The sequence below is a fragment of the Aspergillus tubingensis genome (assembly GCF_013340325.1).
Source record: "Aspergillus tubingensis WU-2223L DNA, scaffold_7, whole genome shotgun sequence".
NCBI lineage: Eukaryota > Fungi > Ascomycota > Eurotiomycetes > Eurotiales > Aspergillaceae > Aspergillus > Aspergillus tubingensis.
In genome coordinates, this window is record NW_023336281.1 from 1,166,037 (window position 1) to 1,191,712 (window position 25,676).

Here is a 25,676-nt window from a genome sequence, read left to right on the forward strand (position 1 = left end):
AATTTCGAAGTGTCTTGGAAGTTAAAGTGGGGCGGTTTGGCGCTATCTGCTCGACATTTTGGACTAAAGGACTTCGTCTAAACGATAGATCTATACGTTCCCTCGCAGTGTGAGGTCTGGCCTCGTTTGGACTTTACAGATGAGCAGAACGGCATTCATTATACTCCGAATGGTAAGATACTTGATAGAACACTGCTAGATTTACATAGCATGCCAATGAGGTTGGTAAATCCGGAGCCACGCTGCTCGGAAGGATGACAATAAGCGTTCTAGACACCATTCAGTTCATTCTGAGCCGCAATCGGCTCACCCAAATCGACAAAATCCAGGAGGATGAAGTTGGGCAAGCGGCTGTATATGGAGTAGCACAGATCTGCCTGGGCTCCAATGCTCCCAGACCCCGACACTGCGTTGGTGTCGGATGCATGGTCCTTATCGGGAATGAGAATCCCCAAGATGTCGACATCCAAAAAATGATTGACAATATACATCCGTCCAGAGGCCGACGCACCAGCGGGCCGGTCAATGCTGCAGTCGGGAAAGGTCGCATTCGTCACGTCATAAGGGGTCTCGAAGAAGTACGCAAACTCGTCGAGGATGTATGGAACGGTCGAAGTATCGGCGCCATAATCTGGAAACCTGGTCAAACAAGCCTCTCAGGACACGCCTGCCTGGCTACTGCTTACCAAGAAAAGACACCAGCCGCGTGCCATTTCCGATCAGTTCTCGTAGGGTCGGCCATTCATCCATGGCCAAAGTGTTTGGAGACGAACTCGGCACGAATGCATAGTCTGAAATACCGGAGCTGTTGAAGACATCGCCGAACTGTGAGACCGATAAACTATCACCGTTCGTAAGAAGGAGGGTCACCACCTCATCCGGGTTGCTGTCCATCCAGGTTTTGACTGTAGTTAAGAATGAATCTAGGCTGCCCGCGTCCTCCAGCAGGCACGACGTGTGGCAAAGGAGGATGGTATCGTCCAGTGCAGACTTGTGGGTCTGGCCCTGGAGGAAGCGGATTCCCAGGTCCAGCTGCTGGGTGACACTGAGATCTTGGTTATCGGAGAGCAGCGATCCAACGAAGGGGCTGTCGTGGGCGCCGACCTGGGTAACATTGGAATAGCGGCGATCACAGTAGTCAGCCTGGCCGTTGCAGGTAGACTGCGCGACGGTTGGCACAATGGATGCTATGCCCACCGCTAGGCCGAAGAGGATGGGTGGGGGGAACCTCATCATGCAAGAGCGCTTCAGGTCCTTCAGACGCAGTTATTGCTGTGTTCGACAGGGGCGCTGCCGTAACAGGCAGGGAGGACGCCGATGAATGAGGAATGCGCCGGCTTTATTTATACCCTGGCCCTTGTTGTACGATGTCCACCCAATATCCCATCCTCTGCTAAAGTGACCGCGCCAACCATGGCTGATGAATTCAGTAGTGGCTTGTTGGAGCCATTTGCCAGCTTGTGACCTGCACGGGTGATGATGAGGGATAGTGTGATAACCCCAACCCGGACACCAACCGACAGGGCAATCACGGCTAAGCATCATGATAGGACGGGCGGGAGAGCAGTCAATAGTTAATACTAGTACTCTACGCTCTAAGCCCATGAGCTAACTCCCCGAGTGCAGAACTAGTGAATGCTGACCATGCCACTGCAATCCAATCAAGCGGGGGGGTTGTAAAGGAGACAACGAGTGGTTGGTTCGGAGCCAGGCGGTTGAATATATTGGCAGATCCTTAGCCTAGCCTTCGGGGGCGCTAACTGTAAGTTCCTGGGTGGGAGTAATTGCTGACTGTTGGAAACATGATGGGATATGTATGACCATTCTCCCTGCATTCCCTTAGAAAGACCTGATGAGGGGAAAATAGAGAGGGACTGTTGTCACATGAAACCCGTCACCATGCAGGTCAGAAGCTTGACAGCGACGCACCGTGTTGGTTCATGATGGGACGTAAGGGGGAAAGAATATCCCCGTGATCCTCACCATCTCATGTTGTTTCCTTTGTGATAGGTGTTTCTGGTGCTGAACTAACTCAGAGAGGAGAGTTCCCTCGTCTGGGGGTGGTAGATGCCTAAGGCATAGAAAAGGGTCCCCCATGTTTACCTCGGCTTTGCAACACTTGAATCTCCAGCCACAGAGTCGATCCCAGCGATAAGTGCGCGGAGTATTAAGTATTGGGCACTGGGAGGATGTGACATCTCCGATGAAGTGATGAATTGGATGTCTCTTCCGAAACCGTCCACGTGGAATAGGCATCAATCGTGAGAGAGGATTGTTTTGCTGTCCAAGCACTCAAGAGGGGGAATCTCTAGGTCTTGTGGAACTTATTAGGTAAATATACTACCAAGATGTAAGAAATAAGAAAGAAAATGCACTGTATCTGTCCAACTCTATTTTTGATCTGTAAGTTATCGAGACAATGGCCATTCATGCATCCCAGGCACCCAGGCATCCATGGTCAACATTGAACTTTCTCCCCCTTTCCGGATTGGGACTAGATCGCGTAACGGTAACCGTACCAAGATACCCCGATACCAACTCCTCCTCCTTCGCCGGTGGGTATCTCCGGTATCTCTGCCTGGTCTCTGCCTGGCCGGGTCCTTCTCCATTGCGTCCTCCAGTCCAGTCCAGTTCAACCCAAGCTTGTCGCAGCCTCTACTTCTTCCCCCAGATCATTCCTCACCCCACTCGGCATCATAGTTATCTTACCTGAAAAGCTCGTGCGTCTCCTCGCCGTGCTCTCTCCCAGTGTCTACCGCCGCCCTGAACCTGACATCCAGCCCCCCGTTGATCCCGGCCAGCCTCCACTTTTATTGCCCCGTTCGAGCTTCGTGACATCGAGTGTTGAGACCATCGGCGCCTCACCGTACAGCTTCCATTCAACATCCCCTTGCGATCATTGTTACTCTTAGACAAGACAGTTGGAGCGATGGTCATTCGAACATCCCGCCGATGAGCTCCATGATCGAGACCAGTAATGACTGGGCACGAGAGGATGAGCTCGACTTGGGCCAGGAAGACGATGAACACTCCCCGCCCGCCCACAACGGCGTCTCCGATCATGCCAACGCTCAGCAACCACCGGAACATGGCTCAATGGCTTACTTCGAGGAGGATCTCCCCGGCGTAGCCAGCGAAAATCATGTTTCGGGAAAACCAAGCCCTCCTGTTGACGCCGATACCACCGACCTGCCATCCTCGCCGCAGTCCGGGCAGCCCGGCGCTCCCGGTAGCATGGATGAGACCCTCTCGACGCCAGATGATACCCCTTCTTTGCATGTTGGTCGCGACCATGTTTGTTCCGCCCTGACTCCCCACTGATGAGAATAGGGCTCTGTTCTATCGTCGCGAAGCAGCAGCGCGTTAGCCTTCCGCGGCTCTCCTCACCTCAGCCCCAGTCCTTCCCATCGCCCTTTCGATCGTCGTTTCCAGTCAAGACTCTCCTCTGCATCGCCAGTCAGTTTCCGACCGTCATCCCCATTTCTAGCCCAAATTCACTCCCGAAAATCTTCCCTTACTAGCCATCTTTCGCCCGGGACCGTGGACTCGGGCGCGGACACCCCTCTGGGCCCGTGGGATGTTGTGCAATGGACTAGATTGAGGAAGCTCAATGGGCAGGCATTCTCGGAAGTTGGTAAACGGAACTTTGGACATCCCACCTGCATGGTCGTTTCGACGTCCATCGTGGTTGGTACGTCCAAGGGCATCATCCTGGTATTTGACTATCAGCAGAACCTGAAGACCATCATTGGACTTGGGACAAAGGGTACGTCTGATACTGAGCTCATCTTAGGTCCCTGCTGCTGACTTGGGCACAATATAGCAATTGAATGTGGCGCGATCACGTCGTTAGCGCTGTCAGCAGACCACTCAACGGTTGCTGGAGGCCACACTTCGGGCGACATATTCACCTGGGAGATCTCGCGGTCAGCACGGCCTTTCCTCCATATTCCCCCCTTACCTGTTAGTCAGATTGAGACTCGAACATCGGACGGCCATATCGCGGGTGCGCCGGTCATCCATGTGGGCTTTCTGGGAACGCGACGGACGGCACTCGTATCTGCAGATAAGCGAGGAATGGCCTTCTCACACCTTGCTACTAGAGGAATGGGCGCAATGGGACGGACGGTAAAGACTACTCGGATTCTGGGTCGCTATCCTCAGGTTTTCGCGGAAGGCAGCCGACCGCGAAAGCCCAGCTCGGTCCTGGCATTCTCGCCGCTCCCGCTCGGCAATGTCGAGCAATCCACCGACTCGCTAGGTTTGGTCGCCATGCTTACACCGTATCTCCTCGTCATTGTGTCGACGACGCCTGTCGCACAGACACAACACAAGTCGCCCCGTCCGAAAGAAGTTACAGCTCACGGCGCCATGACTGGAGCCCTTGCCTGGTTCCCCGCCATCAGGCTCAAGGGCAAAGATTCGGAGATTTCCAAGACGAAGCTTGTATATTGTTGGTCCAATGTGCTGACGGTTATGGATGTCTCGGAGGTGGAAACCGACGAGTCGCCGAGCCGTGATCGCCCTCCAAGCCTATCCTTCAGACCCAGGAGCCGATGGAAGGCCGACGAGGCGATTGTTGCCGTGCAATGGCTGAGCCGCTCAGTGCTGGCAGTGCTCACTATCACACAGCAGTTGCTTATACTGGAGGACCACACCATGCGTGTTACGGAGGCTGTTGACCTCCTCAACCGGCACATCTACCACGTGGATTTGTTCTCCGCGCAGCTGCATAACTTGGTCGAGCAGTTCAATGAAGAGGATACATCGATGCATGGAGTGGTGGCAGACGCCTTTTATATGAGCTTCCGTTCTTACAAAGGGCGCCTGTTTCTCTTGGGCTTCAACGAGATGCTGATCGGAAGCCTGTCGAACTGGGCGGATCGGTTGTTGGCCCTCATGGAAGCCGGTGACTTTATCGGTGCGATCCAGCTGGCGACATCATACTATCAAGGTAGCGCCGAGAAGCTGACCATTGGATTACCGGAGGAGGATGCACTGAGGCAGCCATTGGTTCGAGAGAAACTCCTGGAAATGATCTCGGCTTCGCTGAAGTATGCCTTTGGGCGGAATACAGAAGCGAATAGCGGAAGACTGGGGAACGGACAGCTTGAGAAACTAGCCGAGGTGTCCATCGCGGCGTGCGTCTGTATGTCCGAGGAGGACTTCCTTTGGGACGAGGTGTTTACCTGGTACGAGGAGAGTGGCTCACCGGGGATATTTCTGGATGCGCTCGAACCGTATATCGTGGAGGGGACCGTCCGCTCTCTTCCTCCGACTGCCGTGAAGGCCCTGATCAATCACTTCGCGACGAACCACAGCGTTAGCCGGTTGGAAGAGATCATCTGCCTGTTGGATACCGCCACGATGGACATTGACCAGACCACTTCGCTGTGCAAGCATCATAATCTGTACGACGCATTTATCTACGTCTGGAACCGCTGCCTGGGAGACTACGTGGGCCCGTTGCAGGAGCTCTTGCAGCTCATTCCGACACCGGAGGCGCTCGTCAATGGGGAGTCAGTGGATGGGCTCAAGCGGTATACTAATGCGATGAAGATGTTCCCTTATCTTTCCTTCGTTTTTACTGGGCGTGTCTATCCTACCGGGGCAGACATGGACGACGCCGAGGCGACCCGAGCCAAAGCAACCTTGTACGATTACTTGTTCTCTGGCAAACCGTCTGGCACCAAAGCCGGGGCTCGAGCTCAGCCAGGCGGGTCGTTTCCCGAGCTCCAGGCCATGCTGCGATTCGACACATCCAGTTTCATGAGTATGATGAACGAGGCGTTTGAGGACAGCTTTTTGAATGAGCAAGAACCCGATGAGACTCCTGTCCGGGGAGTGTCCATTAACCGACAATATCTCATCAGCATTCTTTTACAGGTTATGACTCAGTCCTTCGATGCATCTGATACCATTTATTTAGATATGTTCCTTGCGCGCAACCTTCCTAAATATCCACAATATATTCTCCTCCCGGGCAGCACTCTTCACCAGGTCTTGGAGCGGCTGTGCCGATATCCGAGCCTGGATATGGCCGACGATTGCGAATTGAGCGCCGAGTACCTGTTGTCTTTCTACCATCCCCCCAACGTCCAGGGCATGATCCCGCTCTACAAGGAAGCACGCTTTTTCCGGATTCTGAAAGCTACCTACCGCTCTGAAAAGCAGTACCCTGAGTTAGTGCGCACATACCTTGAAGATCCGAATGAGCAGGAGGCCATCTTTACCTGTCTCCATGACTGCCTTCGTCCTGGCTCAGGGCTGGGTAAGAAGCAGCGACGTGATGTTGTCGACGTGGTCAAAGAGCATGCTGGCCAGCTGGTCGCCATCGATGTGGAGAAGACCGCCCAGACGATGCATGGGCTCGCACCGGAACTCCACGGGACCTTCCTTAACATCCTCAAAGACGACACTGGCCGGCAGTACCAGTACTTAGGCGTTGTGGTGCGCATGTCTTTGCAGTCTGTGGCGGAGGGACGACAGGGCAAGCCCATCGAGAACTGGATGGTCGAGCGATATGTGCAGCTGCTCTGCAAGTATAACCCGTCTCGCGTTGCCGACTTTGTAGATGATCTACGGGTCGGAGACGTCCGGCTGGAGGAACTGCTGCCATCCATGGAGGAGAGTGGGGTGGTGGATGCGGCCGTGATATTGCTGGCTCGACAAGGTCAAGTGCGGGCCGCGATGGATCGTCTCATCACACACCTGGGGACTCTTGAGTCAGGGCTGGTAGGCATTCTACAGAACCTGCACGATAGCCCCGACTCCGCCAGTACGACGGAGGCGATCGACCATCTCGTTGAGTCCCTTGACAAGTTTACGCGAGTGGGAACCTGGCTTTGCCAGGGGCAAAGCAAGACGGCAAAGAATTCACGTGCGGTGGAATGGAATGGCACGGGTAAGGGTAATCTGGAGCAACCTCTTTCCTTCGACGAAAGCCTTTGGCTAGATCTTATCGAGGCCGTCGTGCGGACGGCCAGCAGCGTGTTTGGCTTGGTGCAGCAAGAGCGTGCAGCCCCAGTGACTCCGGCAACCAGCCACTTGATGTCGGCGTTCCGCGCCCTGGTGCAGCAGGTGTTCACGTCGCTGCTGTCCAGTACGGTGCGGGTTGGTGGATCATCAAGCAGCGAGCGGAGCGACATGAGCTTTCTCCGCATTCTGCGGGCGTTCCTCACGCGGGCGGCCAGCTGGTCGCCCTCCCTGTTGGAACTACGGGCGGTACTGGCATCAATATTCTCGGCCTACACGTATGAGAAATCCCTATTAGCACTGGCCAACGGCATGCTGGACCGGGACCTGTTTGTGCATGTGGACGAGGTGACGCGACTACGGCAGCGGGGATGGCGACCACGCGGGCAGGTCTGTGAAATCTGCCGGCAGCGCATCTGGGGACCTGGGGTTGGACCCCAGTATTGGCAGGCGTGGGAGCAGAAACAGGAAAAGACGCACGAGCAGCGTCTTCAGAAACGACTTCATGCACAACATGATCCGGCGACCGCGCGGGGGAAGGGCAAGGCCGCCGATGCAGGTCAGCCGCTCCCGCTGATGGATGGGCATGCGGCCGCAGCAGATGGTGAGGGTGTGAATGGTGAGAACGCGACGGTGGCTGCTGGGCCGGTCGTGATCTTTTCCTGCCGGCATCTGTACCACCGGCGATGTCTGTTGGAGGTCGACTCTTCGACTACTGCGCACCCTGCGCATCCCCAGCACCGACACCATCATCAGTATCAGCATCAGCATCGTGGAGGACCGTTTCACCGAGGAGGATCGGAGTGGGAGGAGTTGTTGGCATGCCCGATGTGTCCTGTACATAATGAACCAGCGATGGCAGCGTGACGACGATGTCCTAATAGCATTTTCTTCTAATTCTTTACCTTCATCTCTACTATCTCCTTATTGTCTTAGTCAATTTTTTTTTTCTGTATCTTAATGAATCTAACAGGATCGGCTGACCGAGGGAGGCAAATTCCCGCGAGCTGTCAAAAGGCCATTCAAATTGACAGAAAACAAAATAACGTTGGTGAGTGGCATTCCAGTTGCTGCATCCGGGCGGGGATTTCATCTGCTGATGCTGCCGGCTATTTCCTATTTTCCTCCCTGTCAGGCCCTCTTGATTGGACTTTCCGATGCATCGCGTGGCCCTGTCCTAATCTCGGGTTATGGGCTGCAAGCCTGCATCTGCTTGCGGAATCCTTCCCATCTCGGGACTGATCTTCATCCTCCGCGCGGTTTGACTAGACGCCCAGCCTGCAGCAACTTTCATTCAAAATGGTGTTCTACACGCCTTTATTGGCCAAACCCTCAACTCCGGAATGTGCCCGATCGCCTGTCACTGGCGCATTTGATTTTCTAGCTTACCCGTTTTCATGCCCTATATTGGCCCGCGGATTAATTAACGGTCTCGACTCAATCAATCAATCAATCCACATGGGCCTCGCAGCTGGCCGACTGGTCCTGCGCTCTGGTCCGGTGGGCTGGCTGTGGATTGTTCATAGTCGGCGCCACTCAGATCGTTAGTGTCTGTGTCTGAAAGGCTTGACCAAACCCGGAGGGGAGGCCCGAGGGCCCCCTATCTCGGCGTTTTGTCTCTACACTCCTCTCTCTTGACTAAACTTTCTACGCTCTCTCTCTCTCGCGCGCGTCGCGCCATATATAAATCCTGTTCACGGCCATGGCTCGACGAATTCAGATACCTCGTCTCTAGACCAACATTCCTTTGCCTATTTCTGCTGCAGCTGCTACGATTGAGCTGCGGCTCCATTCCTTAGATCTCGCATACTACTAACACGTTATACGCATTCATATATAAATATCTACTTCTTTTCATTCCTTTCTCACGATCACCTTTTTCTGCAGAGGAAGAAAACATCATTCTAGCTGGTCTATAGTTCAAACTTCTCCTCTACCTCTCCTTGAAAAGAAAAACAAAATATACTCTTCAGTTCATCGCGATGCGACGCACCGCGACTCTTCTTTCGGCCTTAGGCCTCACGGCGCAGCTCAGCTCTGCAGCCTACACTTTACAAGACGATTACTCGGGCGATAGCTTCTTCGATGGCTTCACTTTCTTCACCGGCGCTGACCCTACCAATGGCTTCGTCGACTACGTCGATGAAGCCACCGCCCAGAGCAATGGCTATATCTCCACCTCTGGCGACGCCCCCGTCTACATGGGCGTCGACCACACCAATATCGCTGGCAGCAGCGGTCGTCAAAGCGTCCGCATCAGCAGCGATGCTACCTACAACCATGGTCTCTTCATCCTTGACCTTGGACACATGCCCGGAGGTGTCTGCGGTACCTGGCCTGCCTTGTAAGCGCCCCCCCCCACCCATTCCCCATACATACACCACCCCTCCTAACCGAAAACCACAGCTGGCTCGTCGGCGCCGACTGGCCCAACAACGGCGAAATCGACATCATCGAAGGCGTGAACCAACAATCCGGCAACGACATGACCCTGCACACCAGCGACGGGTGCAGCGTCTCCTCTTCCGCAGACTTCACCGGCTCCATGACCACCAGCAACTGCTACGTCTCCGCCGCAGGCCAATCCAATAACGCCGGGTGCGGTATCACCGACCCCGACGGTACCTCGTACGGAACCGCCTTCAATGCCAATAACGGCGGTGTCTTCGCGACAGAATGGACTTCAGATGCTATTAGTATCTGGTTCTTTGAACGCGGAAGTATCCCTGATGATATTGATTCGGGCAATCCCGACCCGGATTCTTGGGGTTCGCCGGTTGCGAGGTTCCAAGGGGATTGTGATATTGATGCCCATTTTGATAATTTGCAGATTGTATGTTCCTCCCCCCCGAAACACTTCACTATTTCTCTATTATGTTGCTGCTGCTGTTGTTTGTGTTATTGGATTGTGATTATATGAAGGCTAATATGCTGGTATGGTATAGATCTTCGATACTACCTTCTGCGGCGACTGGGCTGGTAATGTCTGGGGTTCAGGCAGTTGTGCGTCCGTCGCTAGCTCATGTAGTGATTATGTGGCGAATAATCCGGAGGCTTTTGCCGATGCTTATTGGATTATTAATTCGTTGAAGGTTTATCAGGATGATGGTGATGATGATGATACTGTTGCTGGGTTGGTTGATTATGGGGATGATGAAGATGATGAAGATGATCAGGACGACGACAACGATGATGATGATTCGGATGATGACGATGATTCAGACGATAATGATGATGATTCTGATTCTGATGATGATTCAGACGATGAGGACGACGACGACGACGACGACGACGATGATTCAGACGACGACGATGACGATGAGTCTCGTCCCTGGAGAGGAGGTGGAGGAGGAAGAAACCGTCATGGTTCGAAGCTGTACGCGTCGACGTCAACCTCCTCGTTCCCTAGTCCGTCGTTTATGAGAAAGGCAAAGTGGGAGAGGAGGAATCCGATGGCGGGGATGATTTTCTAGTTTCCTCGCTCATCTCGTCTCGCCTCGTCTGATTGATTGATTGCGGTCATTCGTTTTGTATGCTTGGTCGGTTGACTGTTGTTTTGGTTTCACTCTTTCGGTGCATTCATGCATGCATGCATGTATAGATCTGGATCTATACGTGCATAAGCTACATCATAGTACTGACTTCCTTTCCTGGGGTATGTACTAGTCGCTCGCTTCATCACTACTACTTACTATACCCGTCACTCGTTAGAATTTATTTACTCCAATTGAAGATCATATTTCCTTCTTTCCATTATCCCTTCTAGTACAACTGCTCCGAAAGACAACCCCATAGACATGGTATATAAACAAAACAAGCATCATCAATCATTACATATCCAGTCGATATCCCAACACATCTCGCTGATCATCAGTTATTCGGCCCCATTCAAGCAATAACCGGAAGAAATAAATCTCCATATCCTCCTTGCGAATCACCCGGTTCGCCCATTTCCGCCCCTCCTCCGCAATCCAAGTCCCCTCGATATCGTGCGGCGGCATGTGGACGTGTCGTGTGGCGCCATTTACGGTGAGAGTTGTGTCCACGCCGGCGAAATACGCCAGAGTGCTCCATAGCCCGTGTAGACGGAGGTCGATCGGCACGAAGTGTAGCCAAGGGGTGATGCGTGAGTCGAACCATTGGCGGAACAGACCGGTCTTGAATGGGAGGCTGTGGCTCTGCATGAAGGGGAGGAAGCGGCCGCTGAAGCCGGCGCCGTCCGAGTCGAATAAGTAGCGGTATTGCCAGTGGGATTGGAAGTCGACGCGGGAGGCGGCGCCGAGTTCTTTGCTTTGGTCGTCGCAGTCTTCTCTGCGGCAGCGGACGATGGGGTCGATGACGTTGACGGAGGTGTCGAGGTGGAGGATGTCGGAGGGGGCGCGACCGTTGAGGACTTCGTACATGTAGGTGTCTGTTTCGTTGGTGGGGAGGAAGACGGAGACGCTGTTTAGGGTGTTGTTGTTCACGAGGTGGGCGAGGCGTTGGCGTGGTATGCCTTTCCATTCGCCGTGGTTGCTCACGCCTTCGGAGGTGCTGCCGATCCAGAAGAGGGTGTTGGCTTTGTCGGTGTAGTTTGCGTCGGGGTGTTCTTCTGATGGCTTGTATTCGATCTTGTCGACGTAATTCCAGGGACTGGGGAAGATGATGTCGTTGAAGCCGGCGATTGTGCTCTGGCTGAAGACGGGGGTCAAGTCTTGTGTGACTTTGAAGGATGCTGGGGATAGGAAGAACCCGTGCAGAGAGGCAAGGTCGGGCTGGTGGCAGATGTCTGTCGCTGCCGCCCAGTCGGATGGGAATTCTCCCAGCGAGTGGGGACGGACACAGCTGAGGCAGATGTGTCGACGGTCCCAGATGCGCTGACTGCGAGCTTTGGAGGAGGGTGGGCAGGTGGAGCTCACGTAGCGGTCGAAGATGTGTTTGAAGGAGTTGTCCACAAACATGGTTTCTGTCGTCTGGTCGGCCGGCTCGATTGGTCCCCATTGAGCACCGCGATCAGTCGACCATTCGGTCCTGATGCTGTCCTCCGGGGGTAGACCGTAAGACCTCGCTTGGTGGCGCAGGACTGAGACTTTCTCCCAGGGAACTGAAACCCGCGGCTCATCGTTCAGGTTGAATGCGAGATCCATATCGGGGAGGAACTCGGCGAATTTCTCGATCATCTTGGAAGCGCTAATCACCATCCACGCATGCGTGGGCTTGATACCTTCCTGCACTCGAGCTTTGCCGTCGCGGATGCTGATCGCACCAACCTCATTGTAAGGATTTGTGGCCAGCTTCTGCGTCATGTCTCGGATTTGCGCAGGTGGCAATGCACGGAAGGGTAGAAGGTCGTTGTATATTTGGTCGAACTCATCGATGACTAGGGAAGATCGGTTGACAGCATATTCGTACCACTTATCAAAGTTCCTGGTTTAGTTAGCATTAGCTGGAATATGCAATGGTGGGACGACGCACGGTGGTGGATGTTGATTGTATTGGGCGCGGTACTTCCTCACAGCATCGGCGAGAGTTTGACTGCTGTTGGCCTGCGCAAGCCATTGATTATGGTGCTGTCTCCCGTCGTACACAAGCAAATCAATAGGATGCAGATGCGCCGCGCTATGCTGCTGGTGCACCAGAATGAGGCCGATTGCAGCGAGAAAAGCGAAAGCAATTCGCATAGCCAGGTTGAATCGATATAGGAATTGCGCTTCATCTTCTGAAGCCGTTCGAGCATAAAGGAAGGCTACGGCTCCCGCAAAAATGAAGAAAAGGGCCGCGAAAGCGCGGGAGGCGAAAATCAATGGAAATGGATGTTGTCCGTTAAACAGAGTAGACGCCCAAGTGAAGTAGAGCGTGACGAAGCCAGCCAGCACAGCAAGCCCAGCGATACCATAGTACGCAACCTAAGCAGTCAGCATATGGCCACAATACACGGCTTCCCAGACTTACCAATTGGGACGCCGCAGCGACCACACAAGTCACCAGCACTGCTTGACCCACCGCACTGCGTAGATATTGAGTGCTGATGAAGCGGTCGTCGCCGTCGGAAGTAGCGACGAGAATGATCACAACAATGGTGTAGAAAATAGCCACTCCCTTCAGACCATGGTCAGTTTAGTTCGAGAAACATGCCACATTGACGCACCAGTAGGCTGTAGGCCCAGGAAGCCAAAGGCGGCTTCCTGATGCTCTCCCCCGGCCGGGATCCTTCGCTCGCCAATTCAGCCGCACCAATCAAGATCAACGAGTCGAGAATGAGGCTGAAGATCGTGAAGACACGCATGCGCGTATGTAGACTAGAGGTATTGGGGCAGATGTATGTTGACTGCAAGCCACGATTGAACGTTACGGTGATATATCCGCCTGTCAGGAGAAAAAATGCCGCTATGACATATCTCAGGCGGCTCTGAAAAAGGAAATTGTGCATGCGACTGGCAAAGGTAGCTATGGCACGCAGATGCGCATTCTGCGGGCGCTCTGGGGCGGACCATTTCGCAACCGGTCGATTGCGTTGATTGCGCCAGTAGTCATAGAGGGCCAATAAGAAAGGTATGGTGTACTGCGCAAGAAGTCGAGTTAGCGCTATCGCCTAAGATCTAGCTTTTGGCTATTTACCGCGTATCCATCCGGCGCGCATTCAGTATGAAAAGTGAGGTCGCGATACAAAGCGATCCGGACGCATCCAAGGACCGAGAGTAAACCTAGTTTGATCCATCGCGCCGAACTGCGCGAGCGAGTGAGGGCAAAACTACTGTTGCTGTCCAAGCTGATCGGCGAGAATGGCTCTTCGAGAGATTGGTCGCGTTCTGTGAGTGGGATGGAGGAGTATTTAGGTGCAGACGATGCGATCTTCGGTATGCGATGGATGAATCGGCTCAGGATTAAAAGACAGATTCCCGCAAAGTAGCAGGCCAGTACGGCTGTGATGAGAGGGTGATCTAGGGTAGGGCGTAATTAGCCTTAAGGATTAAGACCGTACGAACCGGCAGCCTACCGAAAGCGAATGTAGTCTTGTAAGACGTCGAAATAAAGGTACAGCTTAATAAGAATACCCTGTGCGTTGCGTCAGGTCGCTCCGTTGAGTAACAGAGATGGGCATACTTGGTGGTATAACGGGTATGCTTATACTCACCCTATCGCGGCCTTGAGGCCGGTCTCAGCAGAGAGAAATACCATGACGCCAAAGGAAAGTTATGGGTAGAGAAAGCTAATAGCCATCATGGTTTGAATGACATTCACATCATGCAGCGCACAGGCAAATTCCGGCGCAAGAAGAAAGATCCGTAAGGGAGTAAGCAACTGTGGTGCCTGGCTGGGGATGCCGCAAGGAGGTGGAGCCGTCAGTTTAACGTCCTGGCTAGGGCCATAGGGGGAAGATACACTTCCAGTAGAATGAATGGCGTGTGCCCTCCGTAGTTTGTGTTTGAAAGGTGTGGAGGAGAGAAAGAAGGGGGAGAGAAGAGGAATGACAAAGGGAACGACAACAACAACCAAGAACATTTCCTTAGAGAATATCATTCCCAGCAAGAGATAAGGGGAATTACTGTGTATGTCCGGGATTCGAGGGGATTGCGTCAACGAAGGGGTCTGGCCCACGGCTCGCGTCCATCATGGCCATCCTCATTCCACCACACGGGAGGAACTTGTCTTTTAGTGTCCAGATAGCTGCACTGCCCATTGCCTTGCTCGAGCACGTCAGCACTCCGTCTGTCTCTATCCCACGACGATCATCTTTCTGGTCGAATGACAGGCCAAGAGTTACCGCTCAGTCCTTCAGGTCTATCAGAGGTGGTGTTACTGAATACGTACTCCATGTAGATGCGCAAGACACACACAATGAAACGGTCAGGCAATCCTGAAAGGAACCGAAAAAAAAGACATGGCAGGTTGCAGCGCTTAGCGTCAGGGTCCAGCCATTCCATGATCCATCTTTGGTTCCATCTTAAGGGATGATCCTCTCCCCGATCGGGCAATCTCCCCTCCCGTGTGCCCCTCTGCATGGCATCATCAATCCTGAAAACTCTGGATCTCCAGGGAATCCAAGAGTCAAACTTGAGTCAACGCATCCAGTCAACGTTGGCAGGGACTGCGCGATATCCTGGCGGGCGGGTAAAGCGTGGAGACTCCGTGGGGACTCGAGCTGAGACGGATTGAGAGTTGAGAGCGATCTTCCTGCCTGCCCTGTCTGCCTTCTTCCGGTGAGGAAATTTCACCCTTCCACCATGAGACCCTAGAAGAACAAAGTCCTACATGAGATGTAGGTTTACTATTAATACTAACAGCATTGGTTCCTCGATAACTACACAATACGAGAAGGGGTCTTTAGAGTAAGTTATTGTAGAACAAACAAGAACCAATCGCCTCGCTTGCAAACAAAATATAAACACTTCCCAGCTACCTAGATAGTCAATGTAGATATCTGCAGTTTCAGGAATGCAATAGCGACTCTGTTAACATATTCAATGCTCCTATTAGGCATAAGATCGCGTGCTATACTTGAATGTTATGATCAACTGGTCAATAATAATGGTAACCTCCCTGTCCCTGTCAAATGACTATCACGTGATACAACGCGAGTCAGGAACCACAATTTATCTGCCTCAGGCAGCATAGTAGGCGGTATCCCAAACAGAAAGCGGTCCCTAGCGGCAATTCTGATTTTCGGCGATAACTTTTTTTTGTCGGCGAGAAGAATCGCTGAGTACATCGGCAGTGTGAGTTTCAGATTCTCTACCTGGCCGTCCGTTTCTCCTGTTGTTTGAGGGCCTGGTCTCTGTCTTCTTGTTTCGCAATTCAAGTGGTGTTCCTGTATAACCACTGCAAACCCACGATCTGTGGTCCCCGCCGCCGTCTACGAATTTTCGTTCGCGGGCCATCGACACCTTTCTGCGAGCGCTCTCTTTAATACCCAAGTCAACCCCCTCCCCTCTCCAGGGTCACAGGAATCAGCATACAACATGCCCCGCAAAGCGATTGATTCCCGAATTCCGGCCCTCATTCGAAATGGCGTGCAGGAGAAGAAGCGGAGCTTCTTCGTCGTCGTTGGCGACCGCGCAAAGGATGTCATCGTCCACCTTCACTATATCATGTCGAGCGTCGACGTCAAGCAGAACAAGTCCGTGCTGTGGGCCTACAAGAAGGATTTGTTAGGATTCACGAGTCACCGGAAGAAGCGTGAGGCCAAGATCAAGAAGGAGGTCAAGCGCGGCATCAGAGAACCCAACCAGGAGGATCCGTTCGAGCTGTTCATCACCCTCAACCAGATCCGCTACGTCTACTACAAGGAGACCGAGAAGATTCTCGGTAACACCTACGGAATGTGCGTGCTCCAGGACTTCGAGGCCATGACCCCGAACCTGCTCGCCCGGACTGTTGAGACCGTCGAAGGTGGTGGTATCGTCCTGCTGCTGCTGAAGGGCATGAACAGCTTGAAGCAGCTGTACACATTGTCCATGGATATCCACTCGAGATACCGCACCGAGGCCCACGACGATGTCACCGCCAGATTCAACGAGCGCTTCATCCTGTCTCTTGGTAGCTGCGATTCCTGCCTGGTCGTGGATGACGAGTTGAACGTCCTGCCCATCTCCGGCGGAAAAAGCGTGAAGCCGCTGCCTCCGCCGGAGTCGATCGACGATACCAACACTGGCACAAAGAAGGAGCTGAAGGAGATTAAGGAGAGCTTGGCAGAGTCTCAGCCTATTGGCTCGCTGGTTAACTTGGCTCGCACCGTCGACCAAGCGAAGGCGCTCTTGACGTTCGCCGATGCGATCGCTGAGAAGACCCTTCGCAGCACTGTCGCTTTGACCGCTGCCAGAGGTCGCGGTAAATCCGCAGCTCTTGGTGTGGCCATTGCGGCCGCCGTCGCGCACGGCTACAGCAACATCTTCATCACCTCGCCCAGCCCCGAGAACTTGAAGACCCTCTTCGAGTTCGTGTTCAAGGGCTTTGACGCTCTCGGCTACCTCGACCATGTTGACTACACCATCCTTCAATCGACCAACCCGGATTTCAACAAGGCCATCGTCCGTGTCAACATCCATCGCCAGCACCGTCAGACCATCCAGTACATTCAGCCCCAGGATGCCCACGTCTTGGGTCAGGCTGAGCTGCTGGTGATTGATGAAGCCGCCGCCATCCCTCTTCCTCTGGTCCGCAAGCTGATGGGACCGTACTTGGTCTTCATGGCCTCTACCATTAACGGTTACGAAGGAACGGGCCGCTCCCTCTCCCTGAAGCTGATCCAGCAGCTTCGCGAGCAGTCCCGGGGAGGCGTCAAGGTCAGTGGTGAAGATGATATTGACGTCGCCGATCGTGCCACAGGCAAGGCCGCCAAGAACATTGATAAGAGCCTGGCTGGACGTTCTTTGAGAGAAATCACCCTCTCGGAACCCATCAGATACGCACCGGGTGATTCGGTGGAGAAGTGGTTGAACAAGGTCCTTTGCCTGGACGCGACCCTGCCCAAGTCTCGCATGAACACTCAGGGCACCCCCCACCCCTCGCAGTGCCAATTGCTGCAAGTCAACCGTGATACCCTGTTCTCCTTCCACCCTGTTTCCGAAAAGTTCCTTCAGCAGATGATGGCTCTCTACGTTGCCAGCCACTACAAGAACACTCCTAATGATCTTCAGCTCATGAGCGATGCGCCCGCGCACCAGCTGTTTGTTCTCGTTCCCCCGATTGACGAAGAAGCCACCAAGCTCCCCGAACCCCTCTGTGTCATTCAGGTTGCCCTGGAAGGTCGCATCAGCCGACAGAGTGTCCTCAACAGCCTGAGCCGCGGCCAGCGGGCGGGCGGTGATCTGATCCCTTGGCTGGTCAGCCAGCAATACCAAGATGAGGACTTCGCCGGTCTTTCGGGTGCCCGAATTGTCCGTATCGCCACGAACCCAGAGTATCTGAGCATGGGATACGGTTCTCGTGCTCTTGAGCTGCTCATTGACTTCTACGAGGGCAAGTTCACCAGCCTTTCGGAGGATATCCCCGAGGTGCAGGATGAGATGGTCCGGGTGACGGACGAGGAGCTGACCAACTCCAACCTCCTGGACGACAACGTTAAGGTCCGCGATATCCACACCATGCCCCCATTGTTCGGCAAACTGTCCGAGCGTCGCCCCGACGCTCTAGACTACGTTGGCGTCAGCTTCGGTCTCACCCCCTCTCTGCACAAGTTCTGGAAGCGCTCGTCCTTCTCTCCCGTCTACCTCCGCCAGACCCCCAACGACCTGACCGGCGAGCACTCCTGCGTAATGCTGCGCACCCTGACCACCGGCTCCAACGATGCCGCCTGGCTGGGCGCCTTCTCGCGTGACTTCCACAAGCGTTTCTCGTCTTTGCTGTCGTACCAGTTCCGCGAGTTCCCCTCCGTGCTGTCTCTCAGCATCTGCGAGTCCGCCAACTCCGGCGCCAAACTCGACCCCTCCATCTCCCAGAACCCCTTGACCAAGGCCGAGCTCGATGCCGCCTTCTCGCCCTTCGACCTTAAGCGTCTCGACAGCTACGCCAACAACCTCCTCGACTACCACGTCATCCTCGACATGGTTCCCATTATCGCCGAGTACTACTTCTCCGGCCGCCTCAGCGGCAAGGTCAGCCTGTCCGGCGTGCAGCAATCCATCCTGCTCGCCATTGGTCTGCAGCGCAAGAACCTTGACACAATCGAGAAGGAGCTCACCCTCCCCTCGTCTCAGCTCCTCGCCATGTTCCTCAAGATCATCCGCAAGGTCTCCACTTACTTCCGCAACCTGATCGAAGGTGCCGTTGCCGAGACCATGCCCGCAGAGAAGGCTCCCTCCGCTCGGGTCACCACCGAGGCGCATGACGAACTTCCCGACGAGCGCTTCAAGCCCCTGGAGACCAGCCTGGACGACGAACTCCGTGAAGGTGGCCAAGAAGTCAACGAGGAGCTTCGCGAGAAGCAGCGCGCGTTGATTGACGCTCTCCCTCTTGACAAGTTAGTCCCCCTTTCTCCTCACCCCCACTTGCCTAATAAATAGTCAATCATAATCATTGAATGACAATAACTGATTTACAGTCTCCAGATACGAGATCAACCACGGTAGTGCGGCATGGGAAGAAGCCGAGAAGCAGATCCGCGCCGGCGGTGCTTCCACCGTCAGCGTCAAGACCAGCAAGCAGACCAAGCGCAAGAAGGGCGAGTCGGCTCGGGAGATCTACGACCAGGAGATCGATTCCAAGAGACAGAAGATCATTAAGAAGGGAACGGAGGGAAAGAAGAAGAAGCATTAGTTATTTGCTTTCTTCGTTTACACTTCTTTCTTACCTTCATTTTATTCTATATTTGGTCTGTCTCAAGTGGATGTGTCTCTCTTATGCATTGATTAGATCATGGTGTTATGTGTGTGTGATTTCTTGTTGAAACTTTGAATGAGGTATAGTTGTATTGTACATACGTGGCTGGGTTTGAAAAAGTCTTAATTGAATATTTTAGAGAGCTTGTTTCTACATAAGAGTTTTTTTTTTTTTTTTAGGGAAGTTTTACGCACACCAGTGATTGTGGATAGCTGACAGTAGACAATATGTATGCTATTGATGCTTAATATGAGAAACCAGCTAGTAGTAACTTAGTAGCAGGCTCCGTCCGAATTACATATGTGACCTAATAAACACCTGTGCTAATAATAAACAAATTCATGCACTCCATACGGATCATGTGTTTTACAATTCGTCGTGGTCGACCGCCGGCTTCTCCTCAACGGGTTCTTCGACTACTTCCTCGACCTTCTCTTCAACCTTCTCCTCAACCACCTCCTCAACGACAACACCCTCAGGCAACTTCTGCTTCTCGCCCTCACCCAGCCTAATCGCATCAATCCAAGCCTCGACACGCTCCTGGCCGTACTCCGCGCCCTCAACCGAGTCATACCTGCGCCACCAGCCACGACGTCCATTCAAAGCAACGATCTCCACAGAGTTATCCTCCGGCAGACCGAGCCCAGCGCGGAGGGTCTTAGCTCCGCTATTGATAGCCGGGACACTGTAGAACGGGAAGAGCTTGCTCTTACGAACGGCATGCTTGTGTGAGATCTCAGCCAGACTGAGGAGGGCATCCTTGGCCGGAGCGGGGAGGTCTGCGTCGGGGTCACTCGGTTCAGGGAGGAGAGCCAGCACGCAGGTACCGGATTTCGGCATCAGACAGGCAGCCTCGAGGGCTTCCGCGGTGGGGAGGGTATCAATGGGAGGGGCCGGGATGGGCACACTGGCGGGTTTGATGTCGTCGTCCTGGGCGACCTTGGGCTCTGGAGCAGATTCGGTGGATTTCTTCTTGTTGTTATCGCGGGGCGCGGTGGTGCCCTTAGGGGCAGGATCCGGATTAGGAGCGGCGGCTTGGCTGAGGAATTCGACCATGGGCTTCTTCTTCAGCTCGCCGTCGTAGATGATGGGGTCTTGGCCGTTTCCTGGGAGGAGGACGAAGGTCGGGAACTCGGTGATGCCGAATTTCTCGACGGCTTCGGTTTCCTTGTTGCGGACTTGGGCGACTTGGATGGAGCCGAGGAAGTCGATGGCCAGGGCGCGAAGAAGAGGGCTGGTGGTGCCTTTCTCCGTGAAGAGGATGGCCTTGGGCGACTCTTCGTCCTGCGCGAGCCAGGTGTTCAGGTCCTTGTCTGTTGCGCGCTTCACGTGGTTGGGGATTCGGTCGACGACTGCTTCGACGATCGCTTTGGCGCTCCGCGCGCCCTTGTAGTCTTCCACGCGGGGCTTGCCGGGTTTCTTGCCGGGGGTGACGATCTTGAGGGTTGGGAAGCCCTGGACGCCCATGCGGCCGCAGAAGGGTTTGTTGTCGTCATCGTCGCAATTGACGGCTGCGACTTTGGCCAGGCCGTCGAGGTTGGTTGCGGCCTTTTCGTAGGCGGGTTTCAGGTTCTGGCAGTGGCCGCACCAGGGAGCGTAGAATCTGGAGGAGAGCGGGGAGGTTTAGGATTGTGGGAGGTAGATGGGTAGGGTGGTAGATGGCTTACTCTACGATCTAAGAGAGCTTTGTTAGCTTTGTTTGTAGGCAATTGATAATACTCTGCGCGGCTGTACTCACCGAAGTATGATTGGAGTTTGCAATCAACTGGTCATAGTTCTTCTGGTTGACCTGCAAGACGGGGGATTTCTTCGTATACAATCCATCAGCGTTGACAGGCAACGCCGCCAGAAGCGACGTGACGAAAAGCAATGCAGAGCTGGGCTGCAGCATGATTGCGGGCGAGGAAGAAGCGAGAGGGGATTCAGGAGTAGCAGCTAAAGCATCACCCAGCGGGGATGAGTTTGAGGAGAAGAAAAAGGGAGAAGAGAGGACAAAAAGAAGTAGATAGAAGCAAGGTGTCCTGAAGCTCTTGGCATGTGACGCGAAATGTCTTAAGAAAGTAATATTGAATTGTATGGATTTGGAATGGCGGCGGATCCGTCCGTTCGATGTTCCCCGCCGTCAAATCAATCAGTCATTCCATTGTTCATCCCCCATGACTTTGCATCCATAATTCAGTCAAATATTCTGACATTTCCATGGCCATCGGCAATCCTGTTCTGTCCTCCGGGCAAAAAGCCTCGATGAGCACAAAGCTCCGTAGCTCCGGGCCCATAAGATCCTTTGTTTATGCGGAGCCCATACTATTATCTCCTTAAGAGTTAGACAGTCTTGGACTAGACTAATTAGTTACCATCTGCTACTAATCGAGGGTCTCTTTTCTTTAGTGCTCGGAATCCCCCAGGCACTTTCCCCGCCTTACCAATTCTCAAAAATCATAACGACCATGTCCAATGCATCCCCATCTGAAGGCAAGGGCATGGCCCTCCTGCCCCGGGAGATCTTCTGGCTTATACTGAAGCGTCTCGAGCCGGGCGATGTCCTCCGTTGCCGACGAGTCTGCAAGTCATGGAACGAAGCCTTTCGCATTGGCGCCAACCTGCTTCCAATGTTAAAGAAACGATACCCCTTAGCCAGAGAAGTGCGACAGCTAGCCTCTGAAAGCGCAGAAACGCTCGAATCACCAGAATACGACACTCACATATCCAAGATCTTCGACCATGTCACAGCCAAATATGACTATCTAAGTCGACTAACGTACCGAACAATGCACAAGTTCAAGCTCAGCAATGACTTCGGCATCACAGGCCAGAAGAACTGGTTCTCGGTCCCGCCATGGGAACACCACGCCAGCCATCTCATGCAGCGCGTCGACCGATCATTCGGCGAGACCTTCTGGACCTACGACGACGGGCTCCTAGTATTCCCAAGTGCAGAGCATTCATGTCTCGTCCTAATGGACATGGAAACCGACAGAAAATTCATGGTCCCATTCATCATCGTCGGGCGAATAATCCGCCGAGTCCGTCTGCAGAAACGGGTCCTCATCATCGAATGGGCAGAATACATACCCTACCACTGGCTCAACGACAGCGACGGTGTCCACCGACACTTCGCGACCTCCTTCGACGTGAACCGTAAGGAAGATGGCTGGAGCGTCAACTTCCGAAATGAATGGAAGATCATGTTCCTCGGCCATCCTCTCAGCGAACGAGATCGGTTCTACTCCACCCACACCAGCACCCATTATGCCATCTACATCTGGCAACCCAACCGCAGCCTCTACACCGCAGACGAGGACGCCCCCATCGAGTCCCTCTCCGTATGGGACATTTCCAAGCCCTCGGATTACCGACCTTCCCTAGACCCGACAGGTCGCCTGCGATTCGAGTCCGAAGGAGGAGAAGAAGACCTCGGACCGACCATCATCACTCGCCTCGGGTTCCGAGAACTAGACTTCTACGGCATCCGTCAGCGAGGTCTCCCAATGATACAATCCCTCAGCATCACCGACGACGATCAGTCCATAGAGATCCTCGAGGGTACGTGCGCGGGCCGTTCACCGCAGGTTCTCATCCCTGATGCATGGGAGTCTGAGGTGTGGGTGACGACTATCCCCATCGTCGGTGAGGGTCCGCGCCGGCGACAACGCGCCGACTTTGCGTTGCCGCCATATCGAGGGAATTGTAGCTTGCAGACTAAGCCTATTACTTTTGCGATCTGCGATGAGCCGTGGCATTCCATTGTTTGTGAGTCTTTTGATGAGCAGTCGCAGACGGGTTATTGTCTTTACTATGAGAAACAGGAATGGCCGATTGAAATGGCTCTGTTTCTCGCTGTTGCCTCACCTGAGTACGCTCCTGAACCGGCAATTGTCTTGCCTGGGAGCATGGTAACGGAGTTCATTGGGATGGGGAAGGTTTGTGGGACGGAGGACTATATAATAGGGCAGAACCGCGATCGTGAGCTTGTTATATTTAGGTTTGATAGATGAGGTGATTCTTCAATTATCACTGAGGAATACTGCATTGCATACTTAAGCTCACTAGATTAGGTTTTCATGAATAGTAAACGAACTGAAACAAAGCGTCAAAAAAAATAACAAAGTCTCAAGTAATATCAGATGAAACGTAGACCAGACCACGATCTTCACCTCCTTTGAGAGAAAATCAAAAGAAAAGAAAAGAAAACAATCGGCTCCTACCAGCCCAGCGCAGTAGCATCCCATCCCCTCAGCAAATCCCCCACCCCCTCCCCCTTACCCGCAGCAGCAGCAGAGGTCAACCTGCACCCCCCGCACTTCTCAATCCCGCATCCCGGGCAAGTGAGCATAAAAAGCGGCTGCCGAAGCTGGCACCCGTCACACTTGTCCCGGCCAAAACTCTTCTTCCAGCCGCCCAGATGGAGACAAGCCGGGGCATCTTGCTTCTCCTTGCTGAGCGGCTTCGCCCCCGGGAAGGTGAGGCGGACACCTTCCAACCAACCGCAGTACACGTCGAAGACCATGCCAGTTAGCTCGAAAAGGAAGTCCTGGCTGGTGTAGCTGTTGGCTGGGCCGCTGAGCTTGGAGCAGAAATGGAAGAGGAGCGGGTCGCCATTGTCGATATTAGCGGTGGCGTTGGGTTTGATGGCGGGGGAGGGGAGGGAGGGCGTGACAGAAGGGAGAGAAGGAGGGTTGACGGCGGGAGAGAAGATGCTCGAGTCGGTGGGCTGGGGCACATTGCTCATAGTGAGACAGACACCGCCAGCTTCATCCAAGACAGATTCAGCGTCCGATCCTCTAGCACATTCGGCAGTGACGTACTCTGTGCTCTCGGAGAAGTTCGAGGCAGGCTGCTCGCTCGTAGTGTGAGAAAAGCTGAAAAAGTAGATGTCTGCTCCATTGTTATTGCCGCCATCTCCGTATAGATCATCTTCCTCATCGGAATGATAGTATCCATCGTCTTCGTAGCGATCCGCATCATAAAAATTGTCGTGGTACTGAGTAGGTGCTCCTCCTCCTGAGCCTTGGGGCTGCTCATCGTCTTCGTCCTCATTCTCAGGATCATCATTCTGGTTCTCTCCACGGCGGCTGTCTTCGTCTTCTTCATTGTCGTCGTCATCCCCCTCCTCGTCCTCCTCCTCGTCTTCCTCGTCGTCTTCTTCATCGCCTTCATCATCGCCTTCATCCTCGTCTCCACCGTAGTAGACGGCCTCTTCTTCGTTGTGATAAAAGTTCTCGTGCCACTCTCTGGGGACATCGGACCCAGCCTCCTTAGATCTCCAGCAATGTTCATTACCGTAGCCACGAGTAAACCCTTTCTCGTCATGGTCGAGCTCATCTTCCTCCCCATTCTTCAGCCTCTCCTCATCCTTCTCAACATTAGCCCTCATGGCCTTTCTTCTCTTCTCAATACTCTCAGCTTCCTGATTGCGAAGATACTCCAGGATGTCCTGAAAATGCTGAGGTTTGTTAAACAAAACGCCACCGTCATCAACCCCTTCATCCTCCTCACCATCATCATCTCCATTCTCACTTCCCATACCATCCGCAGCCGCAGCCCGTGCTGCCGCCGCCGCCGCAGCCGCAGCCTCTCTCTCCAACTGCTCACCTACTCTGATCTCGATCTCCACACGAGCTTTCTCAACCAGAGACTCAGGAGCGAACGGGTCCATATGAACACTATTGCCGTACTTGTATCTGTACAGCTCCATGGGGTCACTGAAATCTTCGTAGCGCTTCCAGCTCATAGGTCTCCAAGATCCTTCTGGCCAGTCTTCGTACTCGTCGTCAGAGCCAAACGGGGTGGAGTGGAAGTAGTAGCCAGCTCGACGGAGTATATCGTCGTGCTCTTGCTTCCGGATGGGATCGCGGAGGGTCTCGATGGCTTCTTGGATCTGAGATAATGTGAGGTTCAGCTTGCTTTATCGCTTACAAGATTGTGCGGTGATGATGGTCATCGGAGAAGATGAGTGAGGGGCTCGATTGTGAGGTTCATATAATCTTTCCTTTTATTCACTCACCTTCTGAAACTCGTCGTTGGAGACATCTGCATTACCGGTGCCTTGCTTGTCCGGATGATGCTTCAGTGCGAGCTTCTTGTACGCGCTATTGATGTCCTTTAGAGACGAATTGTGAGAAATTCCCAGAATCGAGTAGTAATTAGTCACACGTGTAGCGGAATACATCTTGATGGAATGACTTGATTCCTAAAGTTTGGAGTAGATGTGGCGATGTGCAGTATGGGAGATACAAGATGGCGTAGGCGTGAGGGGAAAGTGATGGGCGTTGCAAGTAGGTGCAGGAAGAGAAGGAAACAAACGCCGAGAGGGGATTGTTGACAAGTCCGGACACATCTGTCAAGGCAAGCAGTGAATGGAAGGGACTTCCCCTGAATACGTGAAATTCAGCCCGTGAATGCAA

General features: G+C 53.6%; 8 protein-coding genes across 8 annotated transcripts; 4 read left to right on the forward strand and 4 right to left on the reverse strand.

Annotated features, from left to right (window-relative positions):
* Positions 1-269: 269 nt before the first annotated feature.
* AtWU_05349 (uncharacterized protein) lies at positions 270-1,233 on the reverse strand (the record flags this gene model as incomplete). Its single annotated transcript, XM_035500459.1, has 2 exons — positions 270-631; positions 687-1,233. The coding sequence occupies 2 exons, from the start codon at positions 1,231-1,233 to the stop codon at positions 270-272; spliced, it is 909 nt and encodes a 302-aa protein (XP_035356352.1).
* A 1,719-nt stretch (positions 1,234-2,952) lies between these two features.
* AtWU_05350 (CORVET complex membrane-binding subunit VPS8) lies at positions 2,953-7,842 on the forward strand (the record flags this gene model as incomplete). Its single annotated transcript, XM_035500460.1, has 3 exons — positions 2,953-3,279; positions 3,331-3,766; positions 3,824-7,842. The coding sequence occupies 3 exons, from the start codon at positions 2,953-2,955 to the stop codon at positions 7,840-7,842; spliced, it is 4,782 nt and encodes a 1,593-aa protein (XP_035356353.1).
* Positions 7,843-8,957: 1,115 nt separating this feature from the next.
* On the forward strand, positions 8,958-10,448 carry AtWU_05351 (glycoside hydrolase family 16 protein; the record flags this gene model as incomplete). The annotated part of the gene is made up of 3 exons (XM_035500461.1): positions 8,958-9,319; positions 9,382-9,808; positions 9,921-10,448. 3 exons carry the CDS (start codon positions 8,958-8,960, stop codon positions 10,446-10,448), a joined length of 1,317 nt encoding a protein of 438 aa, XP_035356354.1.
* A 357-nt stretch (positions 10,449-10,805) lies between these two features.
* On the reverse strand, positions 10,806-14,133 carry AtWU_05352 (putative capsular associated protein; the record flags this gene model as incomplete). The annotated part of the gene is made up of 7 exons (XM_035500462.1): positions 10,806-12,381; positions 12,430-12,860; positions 12,907-13,053; positions 13,103-13,516; positions 13,573-13,895; positions 13,952-14,010; positions 14,090-14,133. 7 exons carry the CDS (start codon positions 14,131-14,133, stop codon positions 10,806-10,808), a joined length of 2,994 nt encoding a protein of 997 aa, XP_035356355.1.
* Positions 14,134-15,914: 1,781 nt separating this feature from the next.
* On the forward strand, positions 15,915-19,209 carry AtWU_05353 (ribosome biosynthesis protein KRE33; the record flags this gene model as incomplete). The annotated part of the gene is made up of 2 exons (XM_035500463.1): positions 15,915-18,913; positions 19,002-19,209. 2 exons carry the CDS (start codon positions 15,915-15,917, stop codon positions 19,207-19,209), a joined length of 3,207 nt encoding a protein of 1,068 aa, XP_035356356.1.
* Positions 19,210-19,638: 429 nt separating this feature from the next.
* On the reverse strand, positions 19,639-21,163 carry AtWU_05354 (putative disulfide isomerase; the record flags this gene model as incomplete). Its single annotated transcript, XM_035500464.1, has 3 exons — positions 19,639-20,875; positions 20,940-20,947; positions 21,011-21,163. 3 exons carry the CDS (start codon positions 21,161-21,163, stop codon positions 19,639-19,641), a joined length of 1,398 nt encoding a protein of 465 aa, XP_035356357.1.
* A 556-nt stretch (positions 21,164-21,719) lies between these two features.
* AtWU_05355 (F-box protein) lies at positions 21,720-23,267 on the forward strand (the record flags this gene model as incomplete). The annotated part of the gene is made up of 1 exon (XM_035500465.1): positions 21,720-23,267. One exon carries the CDS (start codon positions 21,720-21,722, stop codon positions 23,265-23,267), a length of 1,548 nt encoding a protein of 515 aa, XP_035356358.1.
* Positions 23,268-23,473: 206 nt separating this feature from the next.
* Positions 23,474-25,441, reverse strand: AtWU_05356 (DnaJ domain protein; the record flags this gene model as incomplete). Its single annotated transcript, XM_035500466.1, has 2 exons — positions 23,474-25,150; positions 25,277-25,441. 2 exons carry the CDS (start codon positions 25,439-25,441, stop codon positions 23,474-23,476), a joined length of 1,842 nt encoding a protein of 613 aa, XP_035356359.1.
* Between the last annotated feature and the right edge of the window lie 235 nt (positions 25,442-25,676).